Raw genomic sequence first — 20,661 nt, 5'->3', positions numbered from 1 at the left:
TATAATATGGGCGTATTTATGGCCCCTTAGAAATGAATGGGTCAGTATTCTGTCCACAAAAAAAAAAAAATATTGTCATGTGCAGGAGGGTTTAAAGAAATCTCATCCAATCTGTGTGGAAATTGAAATGCAGGTCAACTTATGCAGCGGGTTTCCACCGTGGATTTAAACCTTTGCAATACATAAGGTGACCTCCACAGCAGTCAATCACAGATTTCTCCATTTCCTTTCATGGCTCATCTGGACGTACCCTACATAAAAATAAGAAAAAATAGCATTGTCTCTCAATTCTGATGTGATTTCCTGCATTTTTTCATCTTCTTTCACTTTATTGCTCTACTTGCTGTATGAAGCCCACTCATTGATGTAGACATGAAATGATGCACATGTAGCCATTGCTGATCTTGGTAAAGGAAAATATGGTGCGTATTAGCACAAATGGAATTTATATTTTTTGTTACTTTTAGAGAAAATACTGTATTATTTATATAATGGTAATTCTGTTCTGTTTAGATTGGTGTGAAGCTTTGTATTCATTTGCAGGCCATATGTGGACAGGAGAAGTCCAGTTACTTTGTGTGCCATGTTAAATAAAGACGTCTTTTGTGTGCAAATAATTTCTGAAGGGATTTCATCACGCTTGTGATTTAGAACAGCAATAACACTTGAAAAAATAATTTATTATGTTACTTTCATGGAAGAGTTGTCACCGCATAAGACAAATTGTTTTTCAGATGGTTTGGATGCCTTGTCATTTTCCATCAGCTCCTTGACCTTGATAGGAATGTTGGCAGCGATCACCTACACAGTAAGTTTTCCCTAAATTCTCCTTTTGTGTCCAGAAAGCCACGTATGTTTTATTTATTCTCTGCTTTTTCATATGGTGGAATGACCATATTTTCCTGAATCTGCTACTAGACAGTACATTTTTTTTCCAAAGGCTCATATAAATTATTATGCTTAAAGGGAACCTGTCATCAACTTTATGCTGCCCGTACTAACGGCAAAATAAAGTAGAGACAAATGAATTGATTTCAGCGGTCTGTCATTTAAAAGTTAAAAGTAAGTGGTTGCCCAGAAGCAACATCACAGACACAGAAACAACACTGCAGACTAGGCCTGGAAAAGAGTCCCGGCCACCTGAGAAGAGTCCTGGTTATTCATGGATTCCTGCTCTCCTGCCCACCTGCTGGTGACTGACAGGCTTCTACCTAGTTTTCTCCCTTTCTCTCTAGGAGAGAACTGCCAATCATCAGCAGATGGGCGAGAGTGCAGGAGATTATGAATAACCAGGACTCTTCTCAGGTAGACTGGACTCTTTTCAAGGCCTGGGCTGTAATAATTATGATGCTGGTTCTCGGCAACCACTTACTTTTAGCTCATGAGTGACACACCGCTGAAATCAGCATTTCTGTCTCAGTGAGGTCAGCATAAAGTTGATGACAGGTTCCCTTTAAGGAGGCTTTATACTGACGACCTGTTCTTGGGATAGTGTGGACCTGCTGTTTGTGGGAGGTGAGTGCCGATCAGCTGTTTAAAGAGGCTGCAGTGCTCCGGTGAGTACCGCGGTCTCTCTCTAGGCCATTGACAATGTGTTCATTGGTCACATGGCCTAGGCACACCTCACTCCAATTCAAGTGAATGGGGCTGAACTGTGATACCGAGCACATCCGCTATGCAGTGGACAGCACTGTGCTTGGTATGTTGGGAGGCAGCAATGGCACTCACCGGAGCGTCACGGCTTCATACAGCTGATCGGCAGGGGTGCCGGGAGTCAGACCCCCGCTGATCACACGCTGATGACTTATCTTGAGGATAGGTCATCAGTATAAAGCACTTGGAAATTCCCTTTAACAGTGTTTTTCCAATATATGCCAATATATGTGTGCTGTGATCTTATGTCAAGTTTATCTGTTTCTGCAAATTATGGAGATGGGAGGAGGAGGATTGAGCAGCTGCAGAGAGAGACAGACTGCCAGACTCGCAGAGACACTACAGTTTCTAGTATGTGTTTTATCTGACCCTAGTGCGCATTCACAGGAACTTTAGTATGAAGTCCTCCATGCTGCTGAGATTGTACCACAGAGGGTTGGGACGCATGATTACTTTTGTCTGCTCTGCATGGAAGACATCATAGCAGATGGATCCTCTGTGGAGCTGAGCACCAGAGCACTCGGCAGTGTTGGGTTTTTTGTGACTTGTGTAGTGGTAACTTGCTCATCACCACTAAATCCAATTCACGTACAGGCAGTGCAGCACAACAATCTTTCATCTCATGACAAGTGGCCAAAATTGCCATGTAGCCTTAGAGATGGAGGCTGCAGAGGGGCAAACTGCCGACAAACGCAAGATCCAAATTATATTCTGGTCCGAAATACTGTTATTTCTCATGTAAGCACACAACAGTTTATTCTGATAATCTGCAGTTTGGCAATAGGGACTGGCAAAAAGCTGTAGACCTACTGATTTCACATACAGAACTCTTCCTTACATTCCCTGATTTTGTGTATACAGAGATGTGCTGCCTTAAAACAAAGAAACTGTATGGGGCAGAATGATCATAGGAATGATCATTCAGCCTCATTCCTTCTGATCATCACTGTATGTAAATGCAGCTAGTGCGTGGGCGAAGGTCAGGAATGAGTGATGTCCAGTATAAAGGTGCCATCGATCACCCGGAGAATGGGCAAACCCGTTTATTTGGTGATCTCGTTTTTAAGCGGTGCCTTAAATCCTCTTGCATCGGAAGCGCATTGCCCTGTGTAACCAGGGATGTGCTGCTGTCAAACAAAGAAACTTTATGGCGATGAATGATTGTGATTGTTCAGTCCCATATCCCATACTTCTCCGATCCATGTAAATGCAACTAACACGTGGGCAATGATCGGGAATGAACATTTTACTATGGCATCTTACAAAACATTTCTATGACATTATCTCCAAGATCGCAACTCGTGTTAAATGTGTGGGCAATGATGGGGGAAAAAACCTTCATAGTTGTTCGTTCCCGATAATTGCTCACTTGTTAGTTGCATTTAAATGCATCAGTGATTGGAGATGGTTATTTTGTTCCTCCCCATACAGTTTTCTTGTTTGTGGGGGTGAAAATTCATTTTTATACAGGACGAAGTGCTGTCGACAAAAGGAGATTTTGGTGGGTCACAGGAAAGAGGAGATCACCTAATTAATGACTATTTGCTCTTTCATCACGTGATGGGCGTATAAACAAGTGTACCAACACCCATCCCAAATAATTGTCCAGATCCTCAGCCCGTGTAAACCTACTTATTATGCAATCTCTTGTGGACAGGAGCACAACCAGTGCTGTGCATTCACATCTCACAATCCCAGTGATGCACAGCTCCTCGTTGGCTCTTCTTTCCCTGTATTCATGTCCTCTCCTCCAGCTCTCTGATGCTTTGTATCCCCCACAGCTATTATATTTTATGCTCTGCTTTCTTCTTGAGTTACTAGGACTGGTTGATGCTAAATCTATCTTTTTATTAATTTATTTCAAGTGGTTAGTTTAGATTTCCAGCCGTATTATTCCTGGATGTTGTGTTTTAGCTTGAATGATGAAACTACCAGTGCCTCAGGATGTAGCATCTGGGCTTCCTTCCATGAATAGTGAATAGGCTGTAGTATGCAGAATACACGTTTCCATTATGAACCTTTGATCAGGTGGCTCTAGGGAAGGAGGCTGTGCTGCAAATCATTGTGCTCTTTAGCCTTTTGTTAAAATGTCACAGAATTTGGTGCCTGCTGCATACGTTTTTTTTATAGTAGTGTGCAGTTACTGTCTATGGCTCAGTGGGGCAGATTTATTAATGTTGTCTTTGGGGATGGGTTTCAGCTATATCTGCAAAGTATTTATTGAAATGTCTTTTCTCCTCACCAGGTCATACCTGATGTATACAGTTGAAACCAGAAGTTTACATACACTATATAAAAAGACACATATGCATGTTTTTCTCAATATCCGACATGAAATCCAAATAAACCTTTCCTGTTTTTGGTTAATTAGGATTACTATAACTATTATTATTATTTGCCAAATGCCAGAATAATGAGAGAATGTTTTAAGGCATTTTATTACTTTCTGCAAAGTCAAAAGTTTACATACATTTCATTAATATTTGGTACCATTGCCCTTAAACTGTATGACTTGGGTCAAACGTTTTGGACACAAGCTTCTCACAATAGTTGGTCGGAATTTGGGCCCATTCCTCCTGACAAAACTGGTGTAAGGGTACTTTCACACTTGCGGCAGAGTGACCTGGCAACCAGTTCCGTCGCCGGAACTGCCTGCTGGATTCGTCAAAACGTATGCCAACTGATGGCATTTGTAAGACTGATCAAGATCCTGATCCGTCTTACAAATGCATTGAAATGCCGGATCAGTCTTTCCGATGTCATCCAGAAAAACGGATCCGGCATTTATTTTTTTCACCTTTTTTTTTCGGTCTGCGCATGCGCAGACCAGAAGGACCGACCCGTCATTCCGGTATTTTGAATGCCGGACCCGGCACTAATACATTCCTATGGAAAAAAATGCCGGATCCAGCATTCAGGCAAGTGTTCAGTTTTTTTGGCCGGAGATAAAACCGTAGCATGCTGTGGTTTTATCTCTGTCCTGATCAGTCAAAAAGACTGAACTGATGCATCCTGAACGGATTGCTCTCCATTCAGAATGCATGGGGATAAAACAGATCAGTTCTTTTCCGGTATAGAGCCTCTAGAATGTAACTCTAAGAAAAACGCTAGTGTGAAAGTACCCTAACTAAGAGCTCTTTCACACTTGCGTTGTCCGGATCCGGCGTGTACTCCATTTGCCGGAATTACACGCCGGATCCGGAAAAACGCAAGTGAACTGAAAGCATTTGAAGACGGATCCGTCTTCAAAATGCGTTCAGTGTTACTATGGCACCCAGGACGCTATTAAAGTCCTGGCTGCCATAGTAGTAGTGGGGAGCGGGGGAGCAGTGGTTACCATGGCTGCCGGGACGCTAAAATCCTGTTTGCCATGGTAAAGTGTAGTGGGGAGCGGGGGAGCAGTATACTTACCGTCCGTGCGGCTCCCCGGGAGCTCCAGAATGACGTCAGAGCGCCCCATGTGATCACGTCATCCATGCGCGTGGGGCGCCCTGACGTCACTCTGGAGCGCCCGGGGAGCCGCACGGACGGTAAGTATACTGCTCCCCCGCTCCCCACTACACTTTACCATGGCAAACAGGATTTTAGCGTCCCGGCAGCCATGGTAACCACTCTGAAAAAGCTAAACGTCGGATCCGGCGATGCGCCGAAACGACGTTTAGCTTAAGGCCGGATCCGGATTAATGCCTTTCAATGGGCATTAATTCCAGATCCGGCCTTGCGGCAAGTGTTCAGGATTTTTGGCCGGAGCAAAAAGCGCAGCATGCTGCAGTATTTTCTCAGGCCAAAAAATGTTCCGGTCCGGAACTGAAGACATCCTGATGCATCCTGAACGGATTTCTCTCCATTCAGAATGCATTGGGATAATCCTGATCAGGATTCTTCCGGCATAGAGCCCCGACGACGGAACTCTATGCCGGAAGAAAAGAACGCATGTGTGAAAGGGCCCTAAACCATGTTTGTTGGTCGCCTTGTTCGCAATTGCCTTTTCAGCTTTGCCCATAAATTTTTAATAGGATTGAGATCAGGGCTTTGTGATGGCCACTCCAAAACTTTGTTATCCTTAAGCCACTTTGTAACCAGTTTGGCAGTATGCTTCGGGTCATTGTCCATTTGGAAGACCCATTTCCACCCAAGCTTTAACTTCCTGGCTGATGTCTTGAGTTATTGCTTCAGTATTTCCACATAATCTTCTTTCCTCTTGATGCCATCTATTTTGTGAAGTGCACCAGTCCCTCCTGCAGCAAAACAACCCCACCACATGATGCTGCCACCCCTGTGTTTCACAGTTGGGATGGTGTTCTTAGGCTTCCAAGCTTCTCCCTTTTTCCTCCAAACGTAATGATGGTCATTATGGCCAAAAAGTAAAATTTTAGTTTCGTCAGACCACAGGACATGTCTCCAAAAATGCAGGTCTTTGTTCCTTTGTGCATTTGCAAACATTAATCTGGCTTTTTTATGTTTCTTTTGAAGTAATGGCTTCTTCCTGGCAGAGTGGCCTTTCAGCCCATGTTGATACAGTACTTGTTTCACTGTGGATATTGACACAATCTTACCAGCTTCCGCCATCATCTTCACAAGGTTTTTTGCTTTTGTTCTTGGGTTGATATGCACATGTCGGAACAAACCACGTTCATCTCTGGGACACAGAATCCGTCTCCTTCCTGAGCGGTATGATGGCTGGACATTCCCATCTTGTTTGTACCTGCATATAATTGTTTGTACAGATGAACGAGGCACCTTCAGTTATCTTGAAATTCCACCCAAGGTTAAGCCAGACTTGTGCAAGTCCACAATTCTCTTCCTGATATCTTGGCGGCTTTCTTTAGACTTTCTCATTATTCTACACAAAGAAGCAGTGTGTTTCAGGTGTGCATTTAAATACATCCACAGGTGTGTCTCTAATTAACTCAGATGTTGCCAACGAACCTAACAGAAGCTTCCAAACACATGACACCATCATATGGGCAGTCCAGCATTGTTTAAAGGCATAGTAATCTTAGTGTATGTAAACTTTTGAAATTGCAGAAAGTAATAAAAATGCCTTTAAAACATTCTCTCTCTCATTATTCTGGCATTTGGCAAATAATATTTATGGTAATCCTAATTGACCAAAAACAGGAAAGGTTTATTCTGATTTCATGTCGGATATTGAGAAAAACATGCATATGTGTCTTGTTATGTAAATTTCTGGTTTCAACTGTATACAAAGATGAGTCAAAAGTTAACCACACTCTGGCTGTAGAATTAATTTTAATCTACTTTCAGAAAAGACAAATACATCGTTTTTCAACTTAAAGGGATTCTGTCATGTCATTTTAGGCCTATAACCTAAACATATGGCCAGGTCCGTCCAAATAGCATGAATCCGAAACTGTACTTATTAAATGTGCCTGTGGCTCTATTAGCACATAAAACAGGTTTTTATAACCTGACATTCACCTACCTAAGGTGCCCAAGGGGACGTCGCTTCATACAGGGTGCCCGGCTGCAGCCATCTCCGTCTGATGCCCAGTGTCGCCTTCCCACTAGAAATCGCCGCCCTCCCTGTCTATAGTGCCGCCTTCCTCAGCCCCGCCTCAGCAATTGTCCGGTCCCTCAGGTTATGCCTAGTGCGCACGCGCTGGATCTGCCAGAGGGACCGGACGATTGCGGAGGCGGGGCTGAGCTGAGTAAGGCGGCGATTTCAACTGGGAAGGCGATGCTGGGCACCAGACGGAGATGGCTACAGCCTGTATGAAACGACGTCCCCTTGGGCACCTTAGGTAGGTGAATAACAGGTTATAAAAACCTGTTTTATGTGCTAATAGAGCCACAGGCACATTTAATAAGTACAGTTTCGGATTCATGCTATTTGGACGGGCCTGGCCATGCCTAAATGTCATGACAGAATCCCTTTAATCTCTCTCGTCACTGCTGGGCAGGTTTGACTGTATTACATCAGTTCATTTATGACTGTGGTGCGAGAAACAATGGCTGCTCCACTTGTGATTTGCGTGAAAGAAGAGCAGCATTCAGTGATTTTGTTTTTTGTGTTTGGTGCAAATGTTTATCGAAGACTTTGTGCATAGTATGGAGAAAGTGTTTTGTCGTGATGAAGTGTGGATCAATGGATAGAGGAAGTTCAAGGAAGGTCAAACCAGTGTCAGCCATGAAGAAGGAGCCGGACGTCCGTTTGAGGTTTTAAAGCATCATCCCTATAGTCCTGATCTTGCCCCATTGGACCATCACCTGTTTGGTCCCCTAAAAGAATTCCTATGAGGACGAAGATTCACGTCTGATGAAGAGGTAAAGACAGCGGTGCATTCGTGGCTCACAGCTCAGCCGAAAACATTTTTAAAGAGGGAATTCGAAAGCTTGTTGACAAGTGGACAAAGTATTGAAAAGCAGAGAGATTATGTATTTGATGTATTTGTCTTTTCTGAAAGTTTCTGAAAATTTAAATCTGCAGCTAGAATGCAGATAATGTTTGTATTGCCCTCATATATGTCCAATGCAGGAAAGGCAAACAGCACTGTAATTGTATGACTGCATTCCTGCATGTATTTGCCATCATGTGGATGTACACAGCTGCTATATTTACGGCTGGGAGTAGAATTTGGTCGACAAGGCTTTTTTTCTAATATATATATATATATATATATATATATATATATAATATATTTTTTTTGTAACAGTGTGGGGAAAACGGTTAATAGAAATATGCTTTACTGCAGCACAGTCCAAAATAAAACAGTTTTTGCTTTTGGTAGTAAGGCACAGTTCACACCTTGTGAAGTCTTTGTTCTCACCATTCTAGAGGTATATGGTTTATCCTGGTTCACAGTCCTCTGAGCCAGTAGCACTCCATCTCCATGCACTGCTCCATCCAACATACCCCACCTGAGCAGCTCCTGGGGGAGCTTTTATTTGCCTGTACCTGTGGGTGGAGCAGTAGCCAGGTTAACCTCTTAGTACCTGGTATAGAACATATCTCCCTTGCCAAATTAACCCCCTCACTTTATCAACATATATATATATATATATACTCACCTAAAGAATTATTAGGAACACCATACTAATACGGTGTTAGACCCCCTTTTGCCTTCAGAACTGCCTTAATTCTACGTGGCATTGATTCAACAAGGTGCTGATAGCATTCTTTAGAAATGTTGGCCCATATTGATAGGATAGCATCTTGCAGTTGATGGAGATTTGAGGGATGCACATCCAGGGCACGAAGCTCCCGTTCCACCACATCCCAAAGATGCTCTATTGGGTTGAGATCTAGTGACTGTGGGGGCCATTTCATGCCAAATACGGACTCTACCATTTGAATGTCTCAACAGAAATCGAGACTCATCAGACCAGGCAACATTTTTCCAGTCTTCAACAGTCCAATTTTGGTGAGCTCGTGCAAATTGTAGCCTCTTTTTCCTATTTGTAGTGGAGATGAGTGGTACCCGGTGGGGTCTTCTGCTGTTGTAGCCCATCCGCCTCAAGGTTGTGCGTGTTGTGGCTTCACAAATGCTTTGCTGCATACCTCGGTTGCAACGAGTGGTTATTTCAGTCAACGTTACTCTTCTATCAGCTTGAATCGGTCGGCCCATTCTCCTCTGACCTCTAGCATCCACAAGGCATTTTTGCCCACAGGACTGCCGCATACTGGATGTTTTTCCCTTTTCACACCATTCTTTGTAAACCCTAGAAATGGTTGTGCGTGAAAATCCCAGTAACTGAGCAGACTGTGAAATACTCAGACCGGCCGTCTGGCACCAACAACCATGCCACGCTCAAAATTGCTTATATCACCTTTCTTTCCCATTCTGACATTCAGTTTGGAGTTCAGGATATTGTCTTGGCCAGGAGCACACCCCTAAATGCATTGAAGAAACTGACATGTGATTGGTTGACTAGATAATTGCATTAATGAGAAATAGAACAGGTGTTCCTAATAATTCTTTAGGTGTGTGTGTGTGTGTGTGTGTGTGTGTGTGTGTGTATATATATATATATATATATATATATATATATATATATATATATACTGCTCAAAAAAATAAAGGGAACACTTAAACAACACAATGTAACTCCAAGTCAATCACACTTCTGTGAAATCAAACTGTCCACTTAGGAAGCAACACTGAGTGACAATCAATTTCACATGCTGTTGTGTAAATGGGATAGACAACAGGTGGAAATTAGCAAGACACCCCCAATAAAGGAGTGGTTCTGCAGGTGGTGACCACAGACCACTACTCAGTTCCTATGCTTCCTGGCTGATGTTTTGGTCACTTTTGAATGCTGGCAGTGCTTTCACTCTAGTGGTAGCATGAGACTGAGTCTACAACCCACACAAGTGGCTCAGGTAGTGCAGCTTATCCAGGATGGCACATCAATGCGAGCTGTGGCAAGAAGGTTTGCTGTGTCTGTCAGCGTAGTGTCCAGAGCAGGGAGGCGCTACCAGGAGACAGGCCAGTACATCAGGAGACGTGGAGGAGGCCGTAGGAGGGCAACAACCCAGCAGCAGGGCCGCTACCTCCGCCTTTGTGCAAGGAGGAACAGGAGGAGCACTGCCAGAGCCCTGCAAAATGACCTCCAGCAGGCCACAAATGTGCATGTGTCTGCTCAAACGGTCAGAAACAGACTCCATGAGGGTGATATGAGGGCCCGACATCCACAGGTGCAGCCCAACACCGTGCAGGACGTTTGGCATTTGCTAGAGAACACCAAGATTGGCAAATTCGCCACTGGCGCCCTGTGCTCTTCACAGATGAAAGCAGGTTCACACTGAGCACATGTGACAGACGTGACAGAGTCTGGAGATGCCGTGGAGAACGTTCTGCTGCCTGCAACATCCTCCAGCATGACTGGTTTGGCATTGGGTCAGTAATGGTGTGGGGTGGCATTTCTTTGGAGGGCCGCACAGCCCTCCATGTGCTCGTCAGAGGTAGCCTGACTGCCATTAGGTACGGAGATGAGATCCTCAGACCCCTTGTGAGACCATATGCTGGTGCGGTTGGCCCTGGGTTCCTCCTAATGCAAGATAATGCTAGACCTCATGTGGCTGGAGTGTGTCAGCAGTTCCTGCAAGACGAAGGCATTGATGCTATGGACTGGCCCACCCGTTCCCCAGACCTGAATCCAATTGAGCACATCTGGGACATCATGTCTCGCTCTATCCACCAACGTGACGTTGCACCACAGACTGTCCAGGAGTTGGCAGATGCTTTAGTCCAGGTCTGGGAGGAGATCCCTCAGGAGACAGTCCGCCACCTCATCAGGAGCATGCACAGGCGTTGTAGGGAGGTCATACAGGCACGTGGAGGCCACACACACTACTAAGCCTCATTTTGACTTGTTTTAAGGACATTACATCAAAGTTGGATCAGCCTGTAGTGTGTTTTTCCACTTTCATTTTGAGTGTGACTCCAAATCCAGACCTCCATGGGTTTAAAAATTTGATTTCCATTTTTTTAATTTTTGTGTGATTTTGTTGTCAGCACATTCAATTATGTAAAGAACAAAGTATTTCAGAAGAATATTTAATTAATTCAGATCTAGGATGTGTTATTTTTGTGTTCCCTTTATTTTTTTGAGCAGTGTGTGTATATATATATATATATGTATATATATATATATATATATATATATATATATATATATATATATATAATTAGATATGTCACCTTCTTGATTTTCTTCTTTTATTTTATCCTGCATTTTCTTCTATGCTACCAGCCACATGATGCCTGAGAACATCACATGAACAGGTGGCGGCAGTGCCATCTCTGATCTCCTGATCAGCCAGTTTGCCTCATAGGCCAATTTAAAATTAGCATGAGTATAAAGCTTAGTTTGCTCAGCATGCATGTTGGTACTTGTAGTCCCTGGATTCAATGGAAACCATTTTGGCACCATGAACTTCATGGTCGCTGTCATGGCACTTAACAGGTTGAACTTAGTGTTAGGTTCCCGTCTTACAGAGATCGCCTTGACGTGCGGCAGACGGGCTCAAATAATTTTGTACAAAATGAGCATCTCTAATTTATAAGCATAGCATAAGCAATATAATTCATTTTTGTACTTTATTTGGTCTGCAGAGAGCTGTTGCATTGTATGTTTTTGCCTCCTGGTTCTGCAGCAGTGCCATCTCTGCCTCCTGGTTCTGTCTTTCATCAGAAATGGATATCCTTTTTTTATTTTTATTCAGTATTCAAAGAAAATGTTTTTTTTTCTTTAGAATTATTTTTTTTTTTTTTCCCTTTTGTCAGTAAAAATTCAATACAGGAGATTTTCCTTGTCGACCCAAAGAGATAAAACTCCTATATGGATAGGTAATTTGTTGCCGGTTTACTGCTACTTTGGGAGAAGATGTTATCTGCAGGGTAATCCTCGTATGACAACATTTTTGGGGCAAATTTATTAAGACGCCTGTCTTAATAAGCCCCTGTGCTGGTGGTGGATTGCAAAAGTTATGTAGAGGCGCTGGCATATCCACCGCCGATTTTAAATGTAAGACCGTTTCCTTGCTGTCTTACATTTTAGACCTTTTTCTATGCCTAAACCAGGCGTAGAAAAGGATGAATAAGATACCCACTTTTTTTAGACCTGGCGTGACCGTGGAAGAAGTCGCAGATTCTGCCGCAACATGGCATGCAACAGAATCTGCACCAGATATACGCCACAAAATTGGTGTAGATCTGTCCGTAATTGACCCCATTGTTCTCTTGATAGGCCTAGATTAAGATACCCACAGTAGGGCATTCCATTGATTAGTATAGTGCAGGGATGCCCAACCTGTGGCCCTACAGCTGTTGCAAAACTACAACTCCCAGCATGCCTGACGGGAGTTGTAGTTTTGCAACAGCTGGAGGGCTGCAGGTTGAGCATCCCTGGTATAATGTATGATGCTCCAATTGAGTCACTATAGAGCACCCCCCAATCCAGTGTGACAGCCTGGCTGAGATAGTTCTCAAGCCTGTCCTAAACTGTGCTAAAAGTCCAAGTGAAGAGGAAGTTAGTCAGGACAGGAAGTATACATGGAGCGACTTTAATTTTCACATATAGGCTATTATTTTGATAAAATAATTTTTGATGGAAGTGTCCCTTTAAATGCACGGTGTGATTTATCCTACCCTCCTTATTATATTAGAGGGGTTGTTCAGGATTTTAAAAAACATTGGAGGAGATTTATCAAAACTGGTGTAAAGAAAAACTGGCGTTGGCAAAGGTACTGTATATCAGGATTTAAGAGCTGTGTTTGTATGTAAGTATATCTATGAACGTATGCATTCAAATCGTACTAAGTGCTTAAAATTCAGAAAAAATATATATTCTGCTCCATTTTATTTTATTTTTTTTGTCAATCACCTCCCCAAGAGCGGCTTCACAAGGATCATGTTTTGTCGTCGATGTTGCTGTGATTTGTTTTTATGGGTTTTTATTAATTACAGCAGCAAAGCTGGCACATGAAGGGATTTGAGACCATGATTAATGAGGCAGCAGGATTTGCTTACGTGCCGCTCTGTCTTCACAGTTCTATGCATAAACCACAGCAGGTCCAGCGGAGGGCATGGACACAGCTTGCAAGCAAAACCTGCCCCCTTCTCAGCCATGGACACCAAGTTCAGCACTTTTCATCACAAAAGTGCATTAAAACAGATTGCCTTTCTGTCTGAATTTTTGCCATGGAGTTTAACACTTAGGCACACTTCAGTAATTTGGTCAGTTATTCCCATCAGTTATTGTGAAGCCTACACAAAAGGAAGGTATGAGGTAAAGATCTGCCCCTGTTCTGGGTTTGTGCCCCACACCTGGGTTTGGCTCACAATAACTGGGGTGTGAACTCAGCCTTACCTATTATCTGACTTCCATTCAGGTTGTACCACTAGGTCTTTTCAGGTTTGGATGCAAGGATTGCTTTAGGTATTTCCATGTATTGGTCAACATGAAGTGTAATTTTTTTTTACAAAAAAAAAATCAGATTTTGCTTTGTTACAAAAAATAATAAAGTAAATCTGATTTGATCTATACTCACTCACAGTAGACCAGACATTACCAAGCGTTTAGTAGGATCATTTTAGGATTTTCCTACTTGGTTTCTGTCTAAGCAGGTATGAATGGTACTCTCAAGTGATTTCTTTTTACCTGATATTTTATCGCATTTACCATTTTTTTTTTTTTTTTTTTTCAAAACCCTTTTATTTCACTGTATATTGCATTATTTAAATATTCACTAGGGGGCAGCGTTATTCAATTTATGCTTTGAATCCTGGTTTTCTGTGTAGCTGTTTCCCAAACAGCAAGGCATACAATGAGAGCGCTTTTTTTTTTTTTTTTTTTGTCTTTCATATGCCATTATTGCAATATTTATTATAACATTTCTGTCTTTTGTGTTCTTTAACGCCTTCATTTCAAGCTACTTGGGGGAAAAGAGCAAAGTATCACTGTTTGCTCATGCATAGCACACGTTGGAGAGGCATTTTAAATATACCAGTATGTGTATATTTGTAATTACAGTACATTGTGTGTGTCCAGGTATAACATTAAGGCCGGTTTCAGATGAGGGTGGGTGGCAGCATCAGCGGGGGTACCCCGCAAGTGAAGGTATTTAAAATAAACAAAAACCATGAAAGGTCCGCTTTAATGCAAGTGTAGAGTTTTTATTTTTTTTTCCATGCAACATTACTACATAGTGCCCAATGTAAAGCTAATGCTTCCCCGAAAAATAGTTATCAGAGGACGCTCTTTGCAGATTCCAAAATAATGAAGTATGCTGGGAGATTATGGCCCTACTGCCTGAAGACGTATGAATGCAGTTTTGGACTATAGTGTAGGCTCAAGCTCAGGACCAGTACAAGTAATGCCTGTAAGGGCTATTCCTTTCATGAAATGTTAGGCTATGCCATAACAGTCTTAACACCAGGACAATTGAAAAAAAATCCATAAACAAAAAAAAAAAATCCTACGTTGTAAAATGCTGGTTAGGTCTGTTGCCTTGCTGTGAGGGTGTCATGGGTTTGAATTTGTCCAAAGGCAAGTTTGCACTGGTTTCCTCTGGGTGCTCTTGTTTTCTCCCATACTCTACAAACATACAGATAGGTTAGTTTGGTATTTATATTGTGAGCCCCCAATTTGAAATGGATCTGCTGTGAGTGGTGACCATATCTGTACAGCGCTTTAACTGTATAAGCGCTATATAAATGAATGAGCATCAGCAAACTCTGCCCTCCTGCTTCTGATTAAATAAGAGCGCTGGCGGAGTCCTGAGTTATTGAGTATTAAGAGCTCTACACGCACAGCATTGAGAAGACCCCAGTGCGAGGCTGCAGGTAAGAACTGTAATTTTATAAAAAGTAGTGCAAGAAGGAAACCATTAAGGTAAGGCTACGTTCGCAGTAGCATTGTGAAATCCGGCAGAGTAACAGCCTGCTGGAGTTCACCGTAACCTGTATAGCTGGATAATGCCACTGGATCGCCATTGACTACAGTGGGATCTGATGGGTATCCGTCTGCTTTCTGGTGTAAATGCCAGCATTTGGATTTCAGCACGCTACTGTGAACGTAACCCAAGTTACCCAGCACTGGAATTATAGTCACTACTCTAAGCTGCCCTCAGAGCAGCATAAACGTATAGTTACATTGTCGATAATAAAAAGACACTGGTCCACCTAGTCCAACGTATAAGCCTACTGTGTTGATCCGGAAGAAGGCAAAAATCCCTTTGAAGTGGTTGTCAATTGCCCCATATTGGGGGATAATTCCTTCCTGGCTCCAGATATTTGCACAGTATTCCATGTGTGGTCTGACTAATGATTTGTGTAGAGTCAAAACTGCTCTTGTCCTGAACATCTCTCTTGATGCATCCCATGAATTTATTTGCTTGGTAGCTGCCGCCTGGCACTGGTTGCTGAAGTTAAAGGGCTTCTGTCACCCCACTAAACAGTTTTTGTTTTTTTTTGGTTACTTATTAGGCCTATAATGCGATTTATGCATACATACTGTAATTAATCATTTTCGTTCAGCAGATTCTGTTAAAAACTGACTTTTAAAATATGCAAATTACCTTGCTACCAGCAAGTAGGGTGGCTACTTGCTGGTAGCAGCCGCATCCTCCTTTCCTAAAGACGCCCCCTCCGCATGCTGATTGACAGGGCCAGCGGACGGGATCTTTCTCTGCTGGCCCTGTTTGCATTCAAAATCTGGCGCCTGCGCCGTACCTGTCTTCAGTCGGCGCAGGCGCACTGAGAGGAGGACGCTCGCTCGGTCCCTCCTTCCTCAATGCGCCTGCGCCGATGACGTCACATCTACACCCGGCGCAGGCGCATTGAGAAGGGGGACGCTCGCATTGAGGATGGAGCGGCCGAGCGAGCGTCCGCCTCTCAGTGCGCCTGCGCCGACTGAAGACGGGTACGGCGCAGGCGCCAGATTTTGAATGCAAACAGGGCCAGGAGAGAAAGATCCCGTCCGCTGGCCCTGTCAATCAGCATGCGGAGGGGGCGTCTTTAGGATAGGAGGATGCGGCTGCTACCAGCAAGTAGCCGCCCTACTTGCTTGTAGCAAGGTAATTTGCATATTTTAAAAGTAAGTTTTTAACATAATCTGCTGAACGAAAATGATTAATTACAGTATGTATGCATAAATTGCAGTATAGGGATTATAAGTAACCAAAAAAAAAAAAAAACTGTTTAGTGGGGTAACAGAAGCCCTTTAAGCTTACTGTAGTCTATACCTCCCAAGTCTTTTTCAGTGGCAGTTTTACCATTGACGTAACTGTTCAATCTGTTTCCTTGACCAAAGTGCACAACTTTACATTTATCCACATTAAACTTTCTTTGCCAGCTTTCCCAAATCCCTCTGTATTGCCCTCTGTGTTAATTACATTGGATAGCATGGTATCATCTGCAGATATTGAAATGATACTTTTGGTAAGCCCTCTGCACGGTCGTTAATAAACCTCTTTAAAGGGGTTGGCCACTTTCTGGCTTCTTTTACCCAATGTGTATGACAATTTACTAATATAACCTTTGTTGATTTTCTGTTTCCATATGCTTTATCTCATAAATCATGATACCTTGTTGGGCAAATCTTCTGTGCTGTCCACACAGGAGACCTGTCCATAAGCTGGCCACTGATGGAGGGTCATGTGATCAGGCAAAAATAACTCTAGACACATCACTCGGCCTTCTCCACTCAAATAAACCACATCTGCACTTGCACGGTTGACAGGTTAGTGCAAGTTTTTTAATACAGTAGTCTGGGACCTCCTTATACTAAATAATATAAAACTTTTACTTAATTATTTAAAATGTGTAACATTTATACAAAAAGTGCTCAAAATATTCAGTAGTCCAGGTACAGTAAAGGTTCAGATAGCTCTGGCTGGGTATCAGAGGCGGTTTTTAAGTGGAAAGACAGCTTATATCACTATGTACTCTGACCCTATAGATACTAGTCTTATCAGCGGGGAGCACCTCAAGTGGCTGTCGTCGGAGCACCCGCCCTGAAGAGAGCAACCCCCGGCCTGCTGGAACCTTGGACCTGTGCTAAATTACCCTGTTGCTTACTAGACCCTCACATGAGGCATCTCCTAGTCGCACATGAGGCATTTCCTAGTTCAAGCTAAAAATTCTTATTAGTCTGCATTGCTTATAATATACAGACAAACGATTACTGTATATACAATATATGATGAAGAAATACATATATATGGGTGACGCGCTAAGGGTCATGGAAGGGCAACATAGAGATGCCGCCAGCAAATCCCTTCGAAGACTGTCACCCACATATAATAACGATAGAGACTATCATATAGGATCTATCTGAAATTGCACAACACCAGTTTAAACTCGTGGTTTAAAAGAGCAAAATTAAGACATCTCATATTATCTGATAAGAAAGGCTTAAATGAAAGCACTTCATTCAGACCATGAAGGGTAACACTCTTCATTTAAAATATACATTTTGATTCTGCTCTGAGGATAGCACCATCCCAGTCACCCCATGCGGGTTCTGGGGTATATGCTAAATCCCCATAAAGCAAATGAAGGATGTGTTCTCATTATGTACCTCATTTATATGTCGAGCTACACTTGTGTCCTTATTGTTCAGAATGTCATTGAAATGATCCCTAATTCTGCATCTAAAAGCTCTCTTTTTCGTTTTGCCTATGTAATCCAGTGGGCATGTGCATTTCGCAAGATAGATCACCCTACTTGTCTGGTAGTTGATAAAGTCTGTCATATTCATGACCTGTACATGCCGATCTAAATCTTTTCGTGATCAAGACTTGATAACAGGCAACACATTTGCCACATCGGAACATCCCCCTTGGTCTCCGTGATAACCATGTGTCAAATTGTAGTGGGGGTTGGTAGTGGCTATTGACCAATTTATCCCTCAGGATCCGCCCCTTGTATGGACTGATGACTTCCTTCAGGTCTGGGTCATCACATAAAATACCCCCAAATTTACTAATTATTTTTCTCACCTCAACATGTCCACTATCAAAGAGGCCAATAATCCGAATTGGTTGCTTTTGATGGGTATCCTTTTTCTTAGGGGTTAACAGTTCTTCCCTTTTTGAGTGACAAGCATATTCAAATGCTGTCCTCAGAATGTTATCTGGATACCCTCTCTCCCAGAACCTATGGAGCAGCTTATTGGCCTGATGTTTAAAAGCCTGCATGTTTGAGCAATTCCTCTGTAGCCTGAGATATTGGCCCTTTGAGATCCCTTTCCTCAGAGGGTATGGGTGAGCACTTTCCCATCTGAGTAGACTGTTTGAGATGGTGGCTTTTCTAAATGCCTCTATAGTAATCCTGTTGTTGGGGCCCCTTTGAATCGGGACATCAAGAAATGGCATACAGTGGGGGTCACAGATTGAAGTAACGTTCAATTCAAGATCATTTTTGTTAATGACCCCCACAAAATTACTGAAGGATTCCTTAGTCCCCTTGCAAAGAATAAATGTTATCGTTGAATCTCAGCCACAGGCAGTTATGATCATGCTAGTGTCTGAGATCATCTGACGAGATGACATTGGCCTCCCACCAGCCCAAGAGGAAATTTGCATAAGACCGCACACAGGTGCTCCCATCGTGGTGCCCCTGAGCTGGTTGTAATAACGGCCATTAAACATAAAATAGTTCATAGTAAGGTTGAATTCTAGAAGGTCAAGAACAAATCTATTGTGTCACCAGAGCAGTATTTCTAGTGGCAAGGAAGCTTGCTACTGCCTTAAGATCCAGGTGATAATGAATTGAACTATATAATGCTTCTACGTCAATTAATGCAAGAAGCATTTCATCATCTAGTGAGATCCCCTCAAGTCTAATGAGTAGGTCTGATGTGTCTCTAATATAGGATGGCAATGTTTCAACGAAAGGTCTTATAATCCTATCTATATAGATTCCCACATTTTGTCCTAACCTTCCCACCCCTGAGACTATAGGGCGTCCCTTGAGAGGTGATACGCCTTTATGAATTTTAGGCAATGAATAAAAAGTCGCCATCATCAGGTAGTTGGGTATAAGAAAATCTGCCTCATGTTGACTGATGAGTTTTTGTCTGAGGTCATTACTGACAAGTTCCCTTAATTCAGTTAAAAAGATAGGACCTGGGTTCTTCTCTATTTTGTGATAGAAGTTGGTATCACTAAGTATAGCCAGATACATCTTTTCATATGTGATACTGTCAAAAACCACAACATTACCACCCTTGTCAGAGGGCTTGATAACTAGAGTTCTATTCTGTTTGTTTCCTCAGAGAGAAATGTTCTTCCCTACTGATGTCAAACCCCCTGACAGTAGGGGTTAGGCCCTCAAGCTCCCTTGACGCCATTTTCTGAAAGATCAAAATATGTGACTCACCCGATGGTGGAGGCATACTCCTACTTTTTGGCCTCAAGACAGTAAATGGGCCCTCGGATCTATCTTTTTCTCACTCCGTCAGCAAGTCAGAAAGGGCTCTAGTGGTCTCTAAATCTTGTAGTTCAATATTATATTCGCTACACTGTCCAATATCTTGCTGACGGAAGTGTTTGTACCATTGGAGTTTACAAGTGAATAATGCAATGTCGTTAATCCACTCAAAAGGGTCATATCTCACTGTAGGTACAAAAGTTAGGCCCCTCCCCAGTAGTTGGATATCTAGATCAGTCAAAGTATAGTATGATAGATTCACTATCTGGGGATTATTTTCATGGGGTCCTTTTTAGGTATTCTGTATGCCTTGCGATTTTGTTTCTCAATTGGTAGGGGATCGTAGGTCTGTATATTATAAGCAATGCAGACTAATAAGTATTATTAGCTTGAACTAGGAGATGCCTTATGTGTGGCTTAAGTTAGACATCAGTCATCCGCATGGCAACTTCTCCGCCCCTCGTGTCGCTGGTGTTGCTGCTCAGTGAGTGAGGTGGGAGGGAGTTTGTGCAAATTAGCCAGATTCAGCCTTCCACCCCAGATTGGATGCCAGTGTTGATGAGCCCTCATTTTGGGCGGGGGTTGGTGCTTAAAAGGAAGTGGTTTGCAGTGTTCCCTTGCCACTGCCATTCTGAAACTGCAACTACCCATGACGCTGCTCCCTGATGAGCCAAAGGACCTGGCGAAATGCGTTGGGTCTATGGGGGTCTAGTAAGCAACAGGGTAATTTAGCACAGGTCCAAGGTTCCAGCAGGCTGGGGGTTGCTCTTTTCAGGGTGTGTGCTCCGACGACAGCCACTTGAGGTGCTTCCAGCTGATGAGAGTTGACTAGTTTAGGGTCAGAGTACCTAGGTAAATAGTGATATAAGCTGTCTTTCCACTTAAAGGGAACCTGTCACCAGTTTTATGGTGTCCTAACTAAGGGCAACATAAATAAGTGACTGATTCTCTTAGCAAAATGCTGGGTCACTTTCTTTAATTGACCCAGTCAATCTGGCAACATCTTGTATTGAAAAGCTCCTGACTCTCCCCGCCTAACTGCTGCTGATTGACAGGTATTTTCCATATGAATCAGCATCAGGTGGGCAGGGAAGTGGCTATAGCT

General features: G+C 42.9%; 1 protein-coding gene across 1 annotated transcript in view; it reads left to right on the top strand.

Moving 5' to 3' along the window:
• Window positions 1-20,661, top strand: part of LMBRD1 (LMBR1 domain containing 1) — a 263,866-nt gene that overhangs the window by 129,259 nt on the left and 113,946 nt on the right. The window contains exon 7 of the mRNA XM_040428628.1: window positions 735-808. Coding sequence (XP_040284562.1) covers window positions 735-808 — 74 coding nt within the window. The remainder of the gene's footprint in view (window positions 1-734; window positions 809-20,661) is intronic.

The sequence above is a fragment of the Bufo bufo genome, chromosome 4 (genome assembly GCF_905171765.1).
Source record: "Bufo bufo chromosome 4, aBufBuf1.1, whole genome shotgun sequence".
NCBI classification, from domain to species: Eukaryota; Metazoa; Chordata; class Amphibia; order Anura; family Bufonidae; genus Bufo; species Bufo bufo.
The sequence above is the reverse complement of the archived record's forward strand: the minus strand, read 5'-3'. Positions and strand labels throughout refer to the sequence as shown.